The 20343-nt window shown below is 41.8% G+C and overlaps 1 protein-coding gene across 4 annotated transcripts in view; it reads right to left on the bottom strand.

Moving 5' to 3' along the window:
- MDN1 (midasin AAA ATPase 1) overlaps window positions 1-20343 on the bottom strand; it is a 181298-nt gene that overhangs the window by 42189 nt on the left and 118766 nt on the right. For all 4 annotated transcript variants that reach the window (XM_058435398.1, XM_058435399.1, XM_058435400.1 and 1 more), the window contains 18 exons: window positions 18170-18327; window positions 17824-17944; window positions 16915-17125; window positions 16337-16568; window positions 15869-15995; window positions 15138-15308; window positions 12626-12840; window positions 11868-12255; window positions 10352-10461; window positions 8722-9427; window positions 6939-7100; window positions 6142-6415; window positions 4505-4740; window positions 4008-4103; window positions 3273-3367; window positions 2830-2951; window positions 1772-1918; window positions 821-930 (listed from right to left, as the gene is read on the bottom strand). In XM_058435398.1, coding sequence (XP_058291381.1) covers window positions 821-930; window positions 1772-1918; window positions 2830-2951; window positions 3273-3367; window positions 4008-4103; window positions 4505-4740; window positions 6142-6415; window positions 6939-7100; window positions 8722-9427; window positions 10352-10461; window positions 11868-12255; window positions 12626-12840; window positions 15138-15308; window positions 15869-15995; window positions 16337-16568; window positions 16915-17125; window positions 17824-17944; window positions 18170-18327 — 3681 coding nt within the window. The remainder of the gene's footprint in view (window positions 1-820; window positions 931-1771; window positions 1919-2829; window positions 2952-3272; window positions 3368-4007; window positions 4104-4504; window positions 4741-6141; window positions 6416-6938; window positions 7101-8721; window positions 9428-10351; window positions 10462-11867; window positions 12256-12625; window positions 12841-15137; window positions 15309-15868; window positions 15996-16336; window positions 16569-16914; window positions 17126-17823; window positions 17945-18169; window positions 18328-20343) is intronic.

Raw genomic sequence — 20343 nt, forward strand, 5'->3', positions numbered from 1 at the left:
GGTCTAAAAAAGAAACCATGGGCCAGGCGCGGTGGCTCACACCTGTAATCCCAGCACTTTGGGAGGCCAAGGTGGGCGGAATCACGAGGTAAGGAGATCGAGACCATCCTGGCCAACATGGTGAAACACCGTCTCTATTAAAAATAGAAAAAATAGCCGGGCTTGGTGGCTTGCGCCTGTAGTCCCAGCTACTCAGGAGGCTGAGGCAGGAGAATTGCTTGAACCCGGGAGGCAAAGGCTGCAGTGAGCTGAGATCGTGCCACTGCACTCCAGCCTAGGCAAGAGTGAGACTCGGTCTCAAAAAAACAAAAACAAAAACAACACGTTTTGGTCTCAAAGTGATTAAAAAAAAAAAAAAAAAAGAGTGCTGCTAAAGTCACTAAGTCATCTGACATATACTCCAGCTTAGGAACCACCAAGTTAGTCACGTCCCTTGTACCACGGTTGGTTCCACAACCACTGAGAATATCAAAAAGAGAGGTCCCTCCTTCCCCCATGGTAATTCAGTAGTGTGTGGACCAACACGACATGGCATAGCTCTGAGGTGGGAGACAGGCCTGGGCAAGACCAGGGGAGCACAAACAGATTTCTGTGGCAGTCCTCTGAGGAGGCTCTGAATGGCCACTCCACCAATCCCTCACACACTCTGCAAAAGAAGCCAATGCCACCGATGTACATATTGCCATCCTCCCTAGCAGTGGCAATGCTCACCTCTATTCCCCTAGATCCCTGCCTCAGTGCTAAATGGGTAACAGGGTTAATGAAAGAGAATTTGCTGATTTTGTCCTCCCGAGAGTGATCATGACAGCTGTTCTCTTACTTTAAGTTCTTTTTCTAGGGGGGAACGAAGTTCCACAATTTTGGCCTGGACCCGGTCAAAGAATTGCTTGTAATAATGGTACAAATTCCATAGAACACTGCAAAGTGCATCTGGAAGAAATGAAAAGGAAACAAAAACACCACACTTGCTGCATGTGCTACTGGTGCCAGCTGTGGCCTTCATATTTCAGTGATGACCCTTCCTCATTACTCTCCATGCCATGAGATTACAGTGAGTTTCACAGGCGCATTATTTAGGGATCCTGTCTTGAGTTTAGCATTTCCCAGAGATGCAGGCTGTCAACACTCCCCTATTTTTCACTTCTGCTTGTAACAGATGTTTTTTTGGACTTTTGTTCTTGAAGATGATGTACTCCTAGGTTCTTCTAAAATCACAATGTCAAATTCTTTCTGTGAATCTTATTGTAAAATCAGCAGAAACTGAGATTTTTTTAAAAGATGGCATATTAAGCAGTTCACCTCAAATGCTCATTCATGTACAATCTATACTCATCTTGTAGTGAGACTTTTATCCCAGTTGCTGTGGTCAGGGATAGTACTTGACAGCGGGCAGTTTTAGGTGCAGTTCCTTGATGGCTGGCAGTGCTCTCACTGGATGAAAGAAACTAATAATGGCCTGGATCAAGGAGCAGCTTAGCAGGACATTTACAGTGTCTAGAGAGAGATGTGCTGCCTCAACATGCTAGGTCCTGAGATCTTCTTCTGGCAATTTACCTCTGCCAGAGCTCACCAGTCAGTGCTAAACGTATAACCATCTGCACCTCACTTTGAATGTTCTTCTCTATATCTAATGTGAATCACATTAAACATAACTAAACGTGTCTTTTTTAAAACCTAGAGTGCAACAAGGCACCTGTCTCATGTAGAAAATTCAAAGCCTAACTCATTTTAGTCGTGCAATGTCAAAAGGAAAGGAAAAAAAAATCCTCACCCTTTCCTTCAACCTGTGGCATCAGCAAGACGTGACAATGGAAAACCAGTAACATCTGAAGCCGCACATGGAACTCTCCCAGCGAGGATCCTTCAATAAATGCTTGTAACGTGCTGACCAGCAACATCAAGGTCATCTGTTTGTCATCTTTAAAATTTCAAAGAGAAAAATATATGTGTTCCTTCGACCATGACTTCCTATTCCTAACATGCACGCAATCTATTTGGGATACTATGGATGGCCAGGAGGTAGACATCACAATGTGAAGCTCTCAAGCAAGGACCATGGCTAAATTCTAAGCTGATTTAAAAGTAACAGGCCGGTGTGGTGGCTCACGCCTGTAATCCCAGCACTCTGGGAGGCCAAGGCGGGCAGATCATTTGAGGTCAAGAGTTCAAAACCAGCCTGGCCAACATGGTGAAACCTCGTGTCTACTAAAAATACAAAAATTAGCCAGGCATGGTGGTGGGCACCGGTAATCCCAGCTACTCAGAAGGCTGAAGTAGGAGAATCACTTGAGCCTGGGAGGCGGAGGTTGCAGGCAGCTGAGATCGCACCACTGTACTCCAGCCTGGGCAAGAGAGCAAGACTCTGTCTCAAAAAAATAAATAAATAAATAAAAGTAGCAGCTGCACATAGAGCATGTGTTAAATGCACTCACAGCAAATTATGAAAATGAATTATAAGGTGCTAGTCACAAGTATAAAATAAAAGACTGTTCATTCAAGTATGTTGGCTACTACCTACCAAAAAGTCAACTTTCAGTTTGACTTCTATCATGGACATAGAGAAGAAGGAAACCTTATCACACGACTGGTTCTCTAGACTTTTGGAGAAGACATTTAAATATCTCAGACTTTTGTTGTTACTCTCTCAGTTAGACAAGCACGATTTAGTTTCCTTGGCTGACCTCTCAGAAATATCATGAAGTCAAATGGGAGGCATTCCCATGAAAGCAGTGTAGCGGGAGAAGCGGGAGCAGGAAAATCCTACACTTTGCAGCACTCCATTTAGCCAGGAAGCTCTAAGTGGGCAGGAAATGTACTGCCAGGCATTACCTTCCTGTTCTTCTGTTTGTTCCTGCATGTGCTTCTCAAGCATCTGATAGATGGAGAACCAGTGCTTGGTGGATTTCTCGGTGTGGCGCTTCATAGTATTATCCAAACTCATGGACCAGCAGCTGAAACGAGAAGAAGCCAAGGAGGCATTTACGGAAACCCATTTGAAATAATCTGAAACCAGAGATGCAGAAGCTACATGCTCACTATTCTCTCCTCCCAAATGGAGATGGAGGAGCCACCCAGTTTCCTCCCTCAAGAATCTATGCTGTTGTCTGGACTGTATTCAGGTCATTTTAATGCCCTACTTTTAACTCTGTGATTAATAACTGAAAAGCACATTCTGTAGCTGTAATACTATATAAATCCTAAAGAAATTTAAACTACCAAAAGACAAAAGCCCTTACAACCTAAGTTTAGGAGAGAGAAGGAGAGTCACTTACTTCAGCTCCAGTTTACGCCACCGAATAATCATCTGACTGATCGAATCAAGATGTTTCCGCAAAGACAAAGCTCGACTTGCATTTTCCTCCCAATCCTAAAGAAACAAAGATAAAATTTACTACAGACATTATTCAATGCCATAATCACCTCCTCCCTCAAGAACATCTTGAACTTTGCTTGAGTGAAGACTACTGGGCCCTTAAACAACTTGCAGCAATTGCAGGAATGAATTTACAGCGTATCCAGCTTCAAGTTCTTTCTGTTCACATGACAGAACTCCACCAGAGCCAAGTTTAGAGGCTGGCAAAAAAGCACAGTGTTTATAGACTGGAGCCTGAATTCGTGCTCTTTGCTATCTGACCTAAAACAAAGACATGTGGCCCTTTTCTGTCCAATGGGGAGGCAACAGCTAACTTAGAGGCCATGAGGGCATTGAGGGGAACCGTGTATGTGGGCACTCAGTTGGACTGAAGGCCCATCTGGAAGGCTGGGAGTAGTGCACCCTCATTACCGGTAGATACTGCATCCCACTGGATAAAAGGCAAGGCAGCTAGCCCTCACCACAGGGGCAACAGCCTCACTTGCAATGATCTCACCCCATGCCAGAAAAACCAAGGATGTTTCTCTTTTTCCAGCCCAAACTATAATTTTCTGTCTAACAACAAAGATGCCACAAGATGTATCTTTTGCCAACTGACCACCAACTAAAATGAGGAAGAGAGCGATTAGCTCACCTGTGCCTTTGCCAGAAGGATCTCTAAGCCATTCAGGAACTTTGAGATAGGACTGGAAAGTGGGAAACTACGAATTCTGTCCATTACAACCAGGAGCTGCAGAAATAAAGATTTGGGTATCTCAGTAGCAATACCAATGATCCTAAGTCACAGGGTACTGAAGACAGTCCTGACCAGAAGTTTCCCCCCAGTTCTCTACTTTTAAAACACCTCTGAAAAAAAAAAAACAGAGCAACATGGCAGCATTTTATTATGTGGTCAGCAACTCCTGACCAACAAATAAAATTAACAGAATCCCCAATCATTTATACAAGAGAAATACAAAACTGGTGTGTTCATCTTGCAGTAAGTAAGTAGCATCTCATTGAACTGCAGTTCTTTAAGCCTTTGTTTATATGTATACATGTGCAAGTGGGTGCCCCCAGGGATAATGGTGAGGCTGCATCCTCATTGCAGATTCAGTACTGTGAGCATTCCTTCCTCAACAGCTGCCCTACCTGTTCAAGTGCTGGGTGTTCTGGCCAGTCCTGCAGCAAGTGACTGACAGCCTCTGAGAAACCTTGAAGCACAGGTTGACACTGCCGTGCTTCTGGAACATTGGGATGCTGGTAGAAGTCATAGGGCCCATCAGGTTTCACCATCAGGTCTGAGGGTGCCTCCCCAAAAAGAGTGTTATGGGAGAGGGTGCAGGCCAAAAGTTGGCTGCCCAAGAGTCGGTCATTCAGTTCAACTCCTGTGAAGTTAACATCACAGTAAAGTCAGTGAATTCAGTAAGTTGATCTATCAACATGTCAAAAAGATGTCAGCAACAGGACCAGGCGCAGTGGCTCATGTCTGTAATCCCGGCACTTTGGGAAGCCGAGGCAGGCAGATTGCTTGAGGCCAGGAGTTTGAGACCATCCTGGCCAACATGGTGAAACCTCATTTCTACTAAAAATACAAACATTAGCCAGACATGCATGTGCCTGTAATCCCAGCTTCTTGCAGGCCTGAGGCACAAGAATTGCTTGAACCTGGGAGGCAGAGGTTGCAGTGAGCTGAGATCATGCCACTGCACTCCAGCCTGAGCAACAGAGCAAGACTCTGTCTCAAAAAAAAAAAGAAAGAAAGAAAAGAAACATCAGCAACAATGAACTAATTGGGACTAATGAATGCTATTCTCCCCAAAGCAATATTGGCCTAGAGAACTGTAATCCTAATACTATAGTAGCTACCTAAAGCTCTCAAGTTTCTGGAATGTGCAGAGAAGTCAGAAACTGCCTACATATAAACAAATGGTGTAGGGGTTAACTCAGTGCCTCCAAATTCCCAGTTTTTATACCTATTCTAGTTAAATAGAAAGGAAACTTAAAGCCTCCTTCCTACTTCTATGAAATAATGCCATGAAATCATGTAGGAAACTGCAATGAACCAACTATTAAACCATATTCCACAAGATTGGTTGCTCCCAGGTATATATTATTTCATTTGAAAAGCACTAAGGCTATTTGACAGCAGAAATAATGCTAAAGAAAAAAAACACATACACACACATATTTAAATTAAGTCCTTATCCTTATTATTATTATTTTTTTTTTTTGAGATGGAGTCTTGCTCCGTAGCCCAGGCTGGAGTACAGTGGCACAATCTCGGCTCACTGCAAGCTCCGCCTCCCGGGTTCAGGCCATTCTCCTGCCTCAGCCTCCCGAGTAGCTGGGACTACAGGCGCCCACCACCACGCCCGGCTCATTTTTTGTACTTTTAGTAGAAACAGGGTTTCACCACGTTAGCCAGGACGATCTCGATCTCCTGACCTCATGATCCGCCCGCCTCGGCCTCCCAAAGTGCTAGGATTACAGGCGTGAGCCACAGCGCCCGGCCTATCCTTATTTTCTTAATCTGTCACCCCAAAGGATCCAAACAATAAAAATCCATCTTTTTCTTGGCCCATTTGTACACTGATGAAAATCCATTTTATTACAGAATCCTAAATCAATTTTCTTGAATCAGCTTCAGTTCTTTAAGCCAAGGAAACTCCAATAAGGAATTATGCAAAAACAGGAAATTCATGAGTGTGATTGTTACAGAATAGCAACAGCATCTATTTGCATTTGCTTTGATTTCCCAGGGGCATAACAAAAGTAAACTACCATACCCATCAGGGGATAGAAGTGTGTCACAAGCGATGCCCCAGTCTGATAGCAAGACAGAAACAGGCTGAGGTAATGCTTTGCTTCATGTGGCGGCAGAGTCTGTTGATACCAGAGGGATCGAGCAAAGTTGAGACACAGTTGCTGGTGTATCAGCATTACTGCCTGCATTGAATTCTGGGAGAGGAGAGCTGGGTTTGTGGCTGCTTCCTCTTCTTGCCCATCTGAAGTTCCTTTGTTCTCCTCCAACGTTGGCTGTACCAAAATATCTGCAAAGTCCTATAAATAGCATTAGAGAAATTGAACTTTTAAAAATCAGAATCTACTTCTAATCAGACTAAAAGGAAGAAAGAAAAAAGCATAAGAATGATTGAAAAAATGAAATAGGACTAATATATGTATTAAAATATATTTTAAAAGACTACAGGCTGGGCACAGTGGCTCACACCTATAATCCCTGTGCTTTGGGAGGCCGAGGAGGGAGAATCACTTGAGGTCAGGAGTTTGAGACAGCCTAGGCGACATGGTGAGATCCTGTCTCTATAAAAAATACAAAACTTGGCAGGGTATGGTAGCATGCACATGCAGTCATAGCTGCTTGGGAGGATTGTTTGAGCCCAGGAGTTTGAGGCTGCAGTGAGCTATGATTGCGCCACTGCACTCCAGCCTGATGACAGAGCAAGACCCAGTCTCTAAAATACATACATATAGAGACAAAGAGGAAGAGAGAAAGCCATCAGAGGGAATGTATATGGCATCAAGGGAATTCATTCCAAAACAAACCCTGCCACTACTGCCCTACCTTTTCATGCAGGGGGAACTGTTTTCTGAACTCCCGTTCTTCCTCCTCCTCTTCACTCAGGGCTGTCCTAGAGTTCCTGCTCTTGTATCTATATAGGCTGCTTTCCTGCTCAGCCCTCTCTTGGGCTATGCGTTCCTGCTCATCCCACTCATTGATGATTTCCTGAAAGTCACACAGACAGAAAGCAGCTGAGCTTTCTTTGCTGAGGCATTCACAAAGGCAAGATTTGCTATTAATTTCTCATGAAAATGAAAGTATCATGACTCAAAAACAAATAAAAGCCAACATCCAAGAAACTAAATTCCATGGAATAAAGAGCAAATGGGTTTTGTTTTCCAAGTGTGTAGCCTCAGCAACCAGTTTCCTAAATCCCCCCTGCTGTGTCATTGTAATTTTGAAGGTGTAAAACTTGCCACAGTACAGCTAATGGGAACTTTCTGTCAAGAGGTAAAGGTGTTTTGTAACAAGGACAGACTCAGGGTTGGCCATGAGAGGGTTGTGGTTCAGACAACACTTGGGTGGCACCCCAAGGAGCTGGCCAAGGGGTTCAGAAAAGAAACACTTAGACTAGGGATCGGGTGGTCAAAGGGCACCAATCAGGCAAAAGTGGAATGTGTCTTACCAGACACTTCTGAAATTCCCTTCTAAGATTTTACATCTCTAAACTGGCAAAAATTGTAAATTAAAGAACCATCCAGTACTGCTGAGGTTGAGGAAATAAGCACCCACCATCTAGGAAGGTAATTTGCATGTAAAGCCTAAGAAGTGTGTTTAATCTTTGTCCCAGCAATCCTGATCTCTAAAATTTGTATCCAAATATATAGCTGTGAGACTATTTACTGTGGCATTGGGCTGGCTTTTTTTTTTTTTTTTTTTTTTTGGCAAAATAGTAAAAAGTATATACAAATGTAAACGTTCAATGATAGGAAAATAGTTAAATTACTTGTGTCATAAACACACAATAGAATACTTGGCAGTCACTAAATATGAAGCAGGTGAAGAATACAGAATAACATGAAAATAATCACTATACATGAAGTTTTTAAAAGCAAATAGAGTTATCAAATAGAACAAACTTTACTAGTGGTTTGTTGTACATTTTGTAGCAATTTAAGGACATGTCTCAGGGCCCTGGGGGGGATTAGAATCTACCTTAACCGGAGCAACTCTTTTTTTCTGTTAACTATGCTAAGATTTGTATTTTTTAAAAGCTGCTGCTACTAAAAAAAAAAAATATGTAAGCCACTGGGACAAATTTTTAATAATTTAGAGTGTGAGTGTCATAGACATACAGCTACAGATAAATATTAATATATATACACACACAAGCAAGCCTGGAATGGGATACCTGGTATGTTAGCAGCGTTTATACAGCTTTAAGTGGTAGGATCATTAGAAATTTTAGTATTCTCTTAATTGCATACAGTGAGAGCAAGTTACTTTTATTAATAAGGGAACATCTTAATGCAAGTTGACATAAGTACCTGGCAAAATTACCATAAACAAAGTCAAAAGACAACTGACAAACTGGGAGAAAACACGTGTAGTGTTTAACAAAGGGCGCTGTCATTTTTTTTTTTTAATCTCTTAAAAATTGAGAGGCAAAGGTCCCCAAACATGATAGTTAAATAGGGAAAAGGAAGGAACAGAAAACAAAATGCCCACGCCCCAACAACACTATCTGTGTATCTACTAGGCATGCTAATGTCCTGCAGGCTGCCCTGCTGTGAACCTGGCTCTCTGCAGGAGGCAGGGCAGGGCAGGCCTCCCAGAGATGGCTCACCTGACACACATGTCTGAAGAGCTGCAGGGCCCTCTGGTCCAACTCTCCCTTGCATAACACATGGGAGCGCAGGTAAAGGAGAGCATTCATCAGCAGCTGCTCCCGAGTGGGACAGGCTTTCTGGCCCTTGCCTTCCAGCTCCTTTCCTCCTGAGCACTTGAGGATTAGCTTCCCAAGGCATCGCAGAACCTCCTCAGACTTCACTGAGCACAAAGTGTCTGCATGAGCATAGTAAGTGGGGAAGGTGGGGCCCACCGATGGGAAAGCCAGCAAGGCTGTGGCCAGGGTCCCCAGCCTGTCTGCACCAACCATACTGCTGTGGAGTGAGCTGTGGAGCTCAGAGGCCACCAGCCTCATGCCATGTTGTAACTGCAATATGGATGCCTGCAGTGGGCTCACGGCATCTGGATAGAAGGTGTACTCCTCTGCCAGCCGCTTCCGGAACTGGTGGTGTGACTGCTGCCAAGAGGCCTCCTCCTTTAGAAGACTCTGGGCTACTTGGGCAGACCGTGGCCCATCCATGTGGAGGGCCTGCAGGAGCCGTGTGAGCAGATCCTGAACAGCAGGGGCCTTGGCAATGCTGGTGACGTAATGGTGGATCTCCTGAACCAGGGACTCGTACGCAGGCAACTGGGGTCTAAAAGCCTGTTTCTTCAACAGGCGACAGGTTAAATTATCCAGCTGATCCATCCTTTGGCGAAGCAGCCTAAAGGGAAATTAACACAATATGCCAATTATGTCAGAAGAAGAGCAGCAAATCTAGATTGGATCCTCAGATAGGAAAACAGAAGAAAGAAATATCAGCTGCTGCGAAATAATATTTCCAATATCATCTCAGTCGTGATAATACTGACAATTAGTTAATGAAAATGGATAACATTTACACAGCAGTTACTGTATCATGTATGTTGCTGGTGCTCAGATGCACATCTTACTGAAGCCTCATCATGACTCACTGGAGTAGATAACTACAATTACCCTTCTTATGCTGATATGGACACTGAGGTGTAAGGCATTAAGTGATCTACCCAACGTCTAAAACCAAAGGTCAGGAGTAGGACTGGAATTCAGAACCTACTACACTATACAGGCTGAACATCCCAAATCCAATTATCCAAAATGCTCCCAACTTTTTGACTGCCAGCCAATATGACACTTAAAGAAAATGCTCATTGAAGTATTTTGGATTCCAGATTTTCAGATCTGGGATGCTCAACTGGTATAAATATTCCAAAATCTGAAGAAAAAAATGAACCCCAAATCCAAAACACTTCTGGTCCCAGGCATTTTGGATAAGGGATCCCCAACCCATACCGTGTTTCCTAGTAACAGACCTACAGCCAAGAACAGCAGAGAAATATAGTGCATACCATCACACCCCACTTCTTCTATGCTGAGACTAAGTTTTGGCTTCAAACATCTTGGCCCCATGTGAGCACACACCTTGAATAGCCCCCCTCTCCTCCTTTCACAAGGCATATTATTTTTCCTGACTATAAACAAGGCTTTGGCATCTAATTGCTAATGTAGTTTAGAGGTGTATATTACCACTTCTACTCACACCATAATTACATTACATCAAAAGGAGAGTCAATAATCCCCAAAACAAATAATCACTCTGCTGTGTTACCTGACGTGAGGATGAGAGTAGCTGACAACGACTTCATCTTCCAGGTCTCTTCCAGTCTGCAGCTGGGATGACAGGTTCCGGGTCTTCCATTCACACTGCAGTTGGTGTAACTGATGGAAAAGAGAGAAGTTAGTCCACTGTGTCCCAGCTATGACCATGCACATGAGGACAATGTCCTGGGGACACATAGAGGAACAAGATGGAAGGAATCTGGGTTCCTGAATGACCCAAGGAGAGGTGGCTCTGCTCCATTAATCTAGACCACTCACATCAGAGCTGTGAGGGGAAAGAAATGATCTTATTTACACCACTGAATTTTTTAGTCTCTCTGCTATAGGAGCTTAGCTTTCACTCCAACTAATATAATTTTCCTTCTTCAAAATATATACTAACATACCATTATCTTAATGTATTTAGTTCCTGAACTTGGTTCAAAACTTCAAATAGCAAGGCATACCACATTACCCAAATCAACTTGATTGTTTTTTAAGACAAGGTCTCGGCTCTGTAGCCTGGCTGGAGGCTCACCGCAGCCTCGACCCCCCAGGCTCAAGTGATCCTCCTGCTTCAGCCTCGTGAGTAGCTGGTACTACAAGCACATGCCACCACACCCAGCTGTTTTTTTTTTTTTTTTTTTTCCTTTTTTTTGTAGAGACACGAATCTTACTATGTGGTGGCCCAGGTTAGTCTCAAACTCCTGGGCTCAAGTGCTCCTCCCACTTCAGCCCCGCAAGGTGCTGAGATTACAGGGTGAGGCCACCACACCCAGCCTCTACTTGATTCTTAAGTTTTAGATAGCAAGCACCAATAAGTTAAAAATTCCTAGGACATAGGGATACTATATTCTATCTAAAGAAATATCCAAATCCAGGCTGGGCATGGTAGTTCACGCCTATAATCCCAGCACTTTGGGAGGCCAAGGCGGGTGGATCACTTGAGGTCAGGATTCAAGACCAGCCTGGCCAAGATGGTGAAACCCCGTCTCTACTAAAAATACAAAAATTAGCCAGGCATGGTGGCGGGTTCCTGTAATCCCAGCTACTCGGGAGGCTGAGGCAGAGAATTGCTTGAACCCAGGAGGCGGAGGTTGCAGTGAGCCGAGATCGTGCCACTGCACTCCTGCCTGGATGACAAAGCGAGGCTCCGTCTCAAAAACAAACAAAGAAACAAACAAAAACCCAAATATCCAAAACTGAGCTCAGGTAGAGAGAGTCCAGAGATAGTGAGAGATACCACTATTTCTGACAATGACTCGAGTTTTCTACCTGCCCTCTCCCCATTGCACCTATTGGCAGAGACCTCAGAACCTTAGGAAGGGCTCCTCCCAGAGACTGAATGTAGTCAGGAGAACTCTCAAAGGGGAAAATACAGTCTCTAAAACAGACTCCTGGAAGTCACAAGGCAACTTATGCTTGTGATGATCTGAGCACCCAAAAGGGAATAAAAGGAGTAATACAATAAGCAAACCCAGCACGTCAGGGAAGGAGCCCATGCTCCAAACTCTTGCCTCCCATACCTCTTCCTTGGCATAATTGAGCTTGTACTCCCTCTTCACCGCAGGGTCAAAGCGTGCCTGGGGAAGCCATGTCTGAATCTGGAGCAAGCCGAGGCTCACCCAGAGCCTCCCACGCTGGGCTGGCTCAGGCAGGCTCCTCTTACTCTCCCCTTCACCAAAAAAGTGGTGCAGGGAGGTGAGCAATTGGCAGAGCAGTTCCTTGGGCAGCACCTCCTGACCAGCCATGTCCCCAAGTGTCTGGCCCACATGCTGGAAGGCCTGGCTGCTCCCAAGCAGCAGCTGCTCACAGTTCTGCATGTACTCCTGCCGCCGGGACTCTGGGAGCAGCTCTGCTAGGCCTGCCAGGTGCCAGAACAGCACCTGCCCCTGGAGTTGGGAATCCGTGCGTCTGTGGGGACAATAAGAAAGCACTGAAAGGTTTGTACTCTATCAAAAAGCATTCCTTTTCATACACTATAATTCTCTCAAGAAATGATAACCACAGAATGCAGCATCAATATGTGGAGGTGAATTTCTGTTCTCATATGGTCTTATTTGGTTTACTAAGTTCACCCTCTTGATCACAATATGCTTAAAACTGACAGAGGAACCAGCCAGCTCATGGTAGCCTGAAAACATGCTGATTCAGGCAGAAAATACCCTCACTTCAAACACCAGAACTAGCCACCACTACAGAAGGAAGTTCTCACTGGGTCTCTGCTCCATGCTCTGGAGAAAAGACAGGAACTTTACAGTCTGCTTCCAGGGCAAGGGAATACCTGAATTCTGCTACTGAAGAGATAGCCATGTTAGTCCAAAGCATTGAACTGATGTCCTGGAGCTGCTGAGTTCTCTCAACCCACTCTCCTAGGGTCACGTGAGAGGAGGACAGGATGGGGAGGCCACTCACATCCCAGGGACTTGCTCTCCAGCTGCTGGTTAAGACTTCAAAGCAGCACTTAGAGAATATGGGTCTACTGAGATTGCCAGGGCCCTAAAGGACAAGAGAAGAGTCAATAACTTTTAGAAATTAAGACTATTTCCAGAAGCAGCATTAGGGAACCCGAGAGGAAAGAAACAGACAGTTCAGGTTGCTTGGAACAGGTAAGCATCACTCAGAGATTGGACTAGAAGGACAGAACAGGTTAGTATACCTTAAATGAAAGTGGACTCCATGCTCTAGGAAATGAGCAATGGATGCTTTAGTAATGCATGAGGAAAGCCTGCAAACCTGGGAATCAGAGAGCACATTCTTGCAGAAGGGAAAGAGACACACTGCAGGAGGATGAGAGCCAACTCAGGGTGCAAGGAAAGGAATGAAAGACAGATGTAAGAGCCAGGGACAAAATCTGCCATGTCTGTGCTCCTTAGACTGTTAGATGGGACACAGTAATAGCTGTCCACAGCAAAGGATTGTCAAAGAGTGACATCCAAATGTGTGTGACAGTCAACTCTGTATAATGCCATACAACCCTCAGGGATCCAAAGTTTATCACTAAAGGCTTTGAGAGGTGTTTTACAATAAATCCATTTTCATAGTGCAAAAGAATGGAATAGAGTTCAGGTAAATCCAAAAACATTTGGGGCAATAAGGCATTTCACATGAGAGTGGAAAGGAGGAATTAGTCAAAATGATGTTATTACATCGCTTTTGGATCTGTATAAAAGAAAAAATTTGCATCTCTATATCATAAAACAACATATACAGATGAAATAGATTTGAACATAAAATAAAAATATAGGAGAAAATAGTGGAAAATAGTTTTGAACTCTTGAGGTGATGAAGGAAGACATTTTTTAAAAGCATGACACTAAAGTCAATAAGTAGAAGGGTCTGGCATATTTGGAGGGAAAAAAATTATAAAACTTGTGACATATAAGAAAACAAACTTGAGAGATGACAGAAAACTAGAAATATACTTCCAATTCATATTGGGCAAAGGCTTAATATCCATAACATATAAAAAGATCTTCAATAATAAACTGATGCTGAACAACCCAATTTTTTTTTTTTTTTTTTTTTTTTGAGACAGGGTCTCACTGTGTCACCCAGACTGGAGTGCAATGGCACGATCTTGGCTCACTGCAACCTCCGCCTCCCAGGCCCAAGGGATTCTCCTGACTCAGCCTCCCAAGTAGCCGGGATTCAGGTGCACACCACTACTGCCCAGCTAATTTTTGTATTTTTGGTAGAGACAGGGTTTCACCATGTTGGCCAGGCTGGTCTTGAACTCTTGACCTCAAATGATCCACCCGCCTCAGCCTTCCAAAGTGCTGGGATTACAGTCGTGAGCTACAGCGCCCGACCGACACAACTTTTTTTTTTTTTTTTTTTTTAAAGCACGACTACGACTCGAAAATTCAGAGAAGAACTAAAGGGGATCAGTAAACGTGAAAATATGTTCAATCTTCACACTTACCAAAGAAGTGCAAATGAGTTCTTTTTAACTATATGACAAAAACAATTGGAAATGTTTATAACACCTAGTGTAGTAAGCAGATGAACAGGTCCTCATCTCTATGTTAAAAGAAACTAAACCTCACTGTGGTCATCTAAGACTTCAGGACTTCCCTCTTCACTGGTTCTTCACATCTTTAAAAAAGTGAAAAGCAAAAACCACATCTCCAGTCTGTAATAACCGTAATTTTGTTTTTAATGTGTAGACACTCTGACCAAGGATTCAATTCTAATTCTAACAACTTATGCATAGAAATGCTCCAACAAGTGGACAAATATGTATAGTAGGATAGTCAATGTGGCATGCTTATTATAGGAAGAGGGAGAAAATGCAAGAAACACTTTATCAATAAGAAAGTGATTAAAATAAATTCAAGCACATTGATAAAATGCAATAACTTTTAAAAATAAGCTAGAATGACATACACATTTCTATTACGTATATGTGTACTTATTTTTGTTTACATATGTATTTAATATAAAAATATATGTAAACAGAAGGATATAGAACAGAGTAGATATTTCTAATGAATTCTGTATTATATATACATATATCTGCACTGTTTAAATGTTTTATAGTGGGAAAAATGTTTTAATTAGAAAAAATACTTTTTCAATAAAACCTTTTTTGACTTAGCTCAGAATTTCACAAATTATTTAACATGGTATACTTTTACTGACAGTACACTTATTTAACATCCTGCAGAAAATAAAGTGTTGCAATCACTTATTTAAGTCACTACTCTATGCTAGGAATAAATGTTTATTGATAGATCCATTCAGAAACTCTTTTGCCACTATCAAACATTTTTTATAATTTTAGACCAACAAACCTTCAGTGTGGAATCTAAAACGGACTTGGGTACCTCCCTCTGCCGCATACCAGGCAAAGGATTCCACATTAGCCAGTACTCTGGATTTGTGGTCACAGTACTGCTCCAGAAAGACATAAACATGGAATTAAATAACTCAGACCACAAAGATGTAATTTCTTCAGGAGACACCTAGAAATAAAGGAATAATTAGGTAAGAGAATATCTGAGAAAGACTCCATAAATTATTAGGTCTCTCTTCTAAGACCCATCTAAAACTATCATAAGTTTAAAGGTATTAATCCAAATTTTTCCATTTCTCTGCCACCCCAGTCATCTTGGTCAAGGAATGTGACACGTTTACAGTTTTATTTAAACCTGTACTAATGAAATTCTATTAACCGGAGTGTACCAGTATTCATATTCAATTTATTAGAGAGTAAAAGTACAAAAAAGTATAAAAAACACTCTCACAATATATTTTTGAGCAATTGGGAAATTTTAAGCAGCAAATATTTTCATCTCATTTAATTGGAAACCAAATGAATACTCCTGTGATAAGAGTTGTAATATACCCTCATAATTACTACAAAAGAATATTTAAAATTCTTCCCTTTAAAGAGGCAATTCAAAAAAACCTGAGGTTTCCAATATGGAATTTTGAGAATAAATAAAATGTTTTCCAACCAGTCTGTCACAGAAAATCTAATCAACTCATAGTGTAAAGGAGGCTTATGTCTTGTGATTTTTACCTTCTGATGATGCAGCAAGGACCACAGATCTCGAAGCTCTTGAGGTGTAACAGGTGTGTGATAAAGACAAAATGAGATGAGATGACTTATCTCCTCATTTATCTGGGGTTGTTGATTTTTGCTGCATCTGTTCCAAAAATAAAGAGGGAGAGGGTGGAGTATGGATATCAATGAACTACTGGAAAGCTGCTACATTAGGGAAAGTGTAACATAAAACTTACAGTACATTTATCTAAAAATGAACAACTCTACTGATAAAATTCCCAGTGACTTTTAAAGTAGAGTCAAAACTAGTTAAAAAAAAAAAAAAAACCTTCAATAAATTTTGGCTTTCCAAAATGGCAAATCACTTCCCTCTGCTTCAGTAACCATCCCCATCAAGTCTGTGGTTGGTTTATGGGTATAGGACACACAGAATAACCAAGAAAAAAAGTTCCTACAAGGAAAACAACTGAAAGCATGGTTTACCTTCTGAGACAAGCTTGTGCCATAAAATCAGCTGTCACTTTGTACTGCCAAAGCATAGCCAGGTACTCCATTGCAGGCCACAACTGAACACTCCTGGTAAGGTGGATTACGGAGGTCAAGTCTGGATGGGACAGGGAGGAAGCTTCATCACGCTTTTTCTCCAGAAAACCAAGTGAGAGTCCTTTGGCTTTCAGTTCTAAACACTGAGCATGCACAAAATTCTTCAATTCATCTGGACAAAAAGACAAATGTTGTATCAGAGTACAGTGGGTAAGAGTACAGCCTCTAGATTCTCAACAACCTGCTATGTGACTGCAAGCTTAACAAGCTAACCAGTTAAGCTCCTTAACCTGAGCTTTGAGATTCTCATCTGTGAAATGATATTAATACCCACATGATTCTGATGGAATTAAAAATATATGTGAAGTTTAGCCCTATGCCTGACACTTATTTAAAGGTATATATACTCTACCCCTCACATCACCCAGGAAAGAAAAATCTAAGGGAAACTTATTAACTACCAGCAAGAGGATATTTTCAGAGCATCTGTCAGCTAGCCAAGTGCTAGAATATTTTACCTAGGTTGACATCTTCCAAAATATTTGCTCTGAGGATCAATCCCCAGGCTTGCAGGAGACTTTTCTTTAATGTCCATTGAGAAGCAACCACTTGGAGACGATTAATGTCTTCCTGCCATCCACTCTCCCCAAGGGCAGACATCTGCTCCCTGATGGCAAGGACTTTGTTAAGGACCTTCAGTTGTGAAAAACACTCCACCACCAGCTTGTCCTGAAACAACAAAACCCACAAGAGCATACTATAGAGCACAAATGTGGTTTTCTTTAGTAGCCTATTACAGGTCTCAGAATAAATTTATGATATATTCTTAATGTTTCCAGAAAACAAAGGACTTGTTTATTCCTGTTGCTGTCAAGAGATTTTACAGTGGTAATAAAGTTAACTCTCTACCCAGCCTTAAGGGTCTCAGGAATACGTAAGATGATAATATGTAGCAAATTACTAAACAGGATTCATGGGATAGAGCCTGCCCTCTTGTTATCTGCGGGTTCCGCATCAATTCAACCAACCATGGGTCGAAAATATTCAGGGGGAAAATGGATGGTTGCGTCTGTCCTGAACACGTAAGGATTTTTTTATCTTGTCATTATTACCTAAGCAATACAGTATAATCACTATTTACAGAGCATTTACATTGTACAAGGTACTGTAAGTAATGTAGAGATGATATAAAGTGTACATAGGTTATATACACACACAACGCCATTTTATATAAAAGTCTTGGGCTTTCCTGGATGTTTGTATCCAAGGAGAATCCTGGAACCAATCACCCCCAGATGCCAAGGGAAAACTGTAAGAGTTATGCTTTGAAGACAAGGATTAATCTTATACAATGTCAGTTCCCAAGTTCCAGAAGGACTTCAGAAGTAGTCAAATTTCTTTTATTTACTAAATGCTTCCAGGTGTACCTTAAAAGGAAACGGCCGTCCCAGGAACTTCTGCAACTTCTTTATACCAGCAAAGCCACCAGTCTGGCTCCCTAGACAATTCTGAATATGTTCTGAGACAGTCTGAACTTCTTTGTAATATCTTTAAAGGAGAACAAGGGCACAGGAGAAATAAGGAAAGGGGGAAATGCTAGACAGTAAGAGAAGCCATTAATATTTTCTTTCTTTCTTTTTTCTTTTTTTAAATTGTACATTCACCAATATGCCAATTCACCAATAAAGCAAGAAGAAACAGTTTCGGTTCCAAATCTTATCCTTAACATCTGTCTGTAATCATTGACATTATTACTCTAAATATGAATCTTACTTGTCTTCATAATTCATCAGAAGTCGGGGGATCTGGTGGACCAGATGTTTTAAAACCCAGTGCCAATGGAGGGCAAGAAGGGCCAGACCTGGGGCATCTACTTTTACTGTGTCGGCCACAGTCCAGAACCGGTCCCGCCACCGCAGAGAACCTAAGATCTAAAAACAAAGTCTCTTAGATAAGACGGCATGAAGAAAGACTAAAAAAAGAAGAAAAATAAAAACAAAGTGAACCAAGACTGCTCACCAACATCTCCTGGGAAAAGACACACAACATAGGCTATAATTGCTAATCAATGCTCAATTTACATACATGAAAAGTCTAAGACTGGACTGGAATATATGTAGGAACATTAAGGCAGACAGAAGAGGCGAAGATCTTTTCTCTTAGTATTTGAAGCACAAAGTTATTAGAGAAAATGGAATTGCTGGGTCAAACTATAGATTTTATAAGAAACTATTAACTGTATTCCAAAGCAGCTGTACAATTTTGTACTCAGATCAGAAGTGCAGAAGAGTTTCAGTTGTTCCATTTCTTTACCAATACTTGCTGTTAATGATTTTAACTTTAGTTTTAATTTTAATTCTATTCTGGTGGATGGTACCTCACCGTAGTTTCAAGTTACATTTCTTTGATAACTGATGACATTACAATTTTTAAAGTTCTTACTGGGCATTCACAGAGCTTCCGAGAAGATATTCTATTCAGATGTCTTGCTCATTTTAAAAACTGGGTTGTATTATAGCTAGTTTATGGAATTTATGTGTTTTGTTAGCAGTTTTTCCCAGTATATTCATTTTGTCACAGTATGTTCATAAAGGTATCTATGAAGAAGGTTTAAATTTTGATGAAATCAATTTATCAATTTTTTTCATTTAGAAAGAATCCTAAAAAATCTTTGCCTATACTTAGATTGTAAAGACCTTCTCCTATGTTTTCTTTTAGCCAGTTCATAGTGTCAGTTCTATTTTTAAAGGTTTCATCCATGTTGAGGTAACTACATATAATGTGAGGTAGGGGTAAAGGCCCTCTTTTTTTTTTGAGACAGCATCTTGCTCCATCGCCCAGGCTAGAGTGCAATAGCGCAATCTCGGCTCACTGCAACCTCTGCCTCCCAGGTTCAAGTGATTCTCCTGCCTCAGCTTCCTGAGTAGCTGGAATTACAGGCGCCTGCCACCACACCCAGCTAATTGTTTTGTATTTTTAGTAGAGACGGGGTTTCACCATGTTAGCCAGCCTGGTATCGAACTCCTGACCTCAGGTGATCCACCCACCAAGGCCTCCCAAAGTACTTAGGATTATAGCCATGAGCCACCGTGCCCAGTTAGGCTCATTTTATTTTATATAAACATCTAATTCTTCCATCACCATTTACTGAATAGACCATTTTTTGCCATTACATTACCTTTGCATATTTAACAAAAAACAAAACAAAAATAACTGACCATGTATGGGGAAGGGGAGGGGGAAGTCTATCTGTGAATCCTCTGTTTTATTGGTCTAAATGTCTATTCTTAGACAATACCGTACGGTTTTGTTTAATACAGGGTTGCAATGCAAATCAGGTAATATGAGTCTCCAACATGGCTCTTTGAAGATGCATTTTTACAGTAACATTGTTTCTAGATTAGTGATTTCCTATAGTGGTTCCATGAAGTCAAAGCTATTTTCATAACATCATGTTATTTGCCATTTTCACTATGATGACATTTACACTAATGGTATAAAAAAAGGAGGACTGACAGGCAAATTATGACTATCTGACAGACACTGTATTGAAAATCAATGATGTGAACCTGTCACTTCAAGAAAAACAATTGAGAGGCCGGGTGCGGTGGTTCACACCTGTAATCCCAGCATTCTGGGAGGCTGAGGCAGGCAGATCATCTGAGGTAAGGAGTTCCAGACCAGCCTGGCCAACATGGTGAAACCCTATCTTCACTACAAATACAAAAAATTAGCTGAGCATGGTGGCACGCACCTGTAATCCCATCTACTCGGGAGGGTGAAGCAGGAGAATCACTTGAAACCAGCAGGCGGAGGTTGCAGTGAGCCAAGATGGCACCACTGCACTACAGCCTGGGCAACAAGAGAGAAACTCCGTCTCCAAAAAAAAAAAAAAAAATTGAGGATATATGTTGCCATGATAAAATTTCAGCTTTTAAGCAAAACTT

Source organism: Hylobates moloch, unplaced genomic scaffold, assembly GCF_009828535.3.
Source record: "Hylobates moloch isolate HMO894 unplaced genomic scaffold, HMol_V3 SCAFFOLD_2, whole genome shotgun sequence".
NCBI lineage: Eukaryota > Metazoa > Chordata > Mammalia > Primates > Hylobatidae > Hylobates > Hylobates moloch.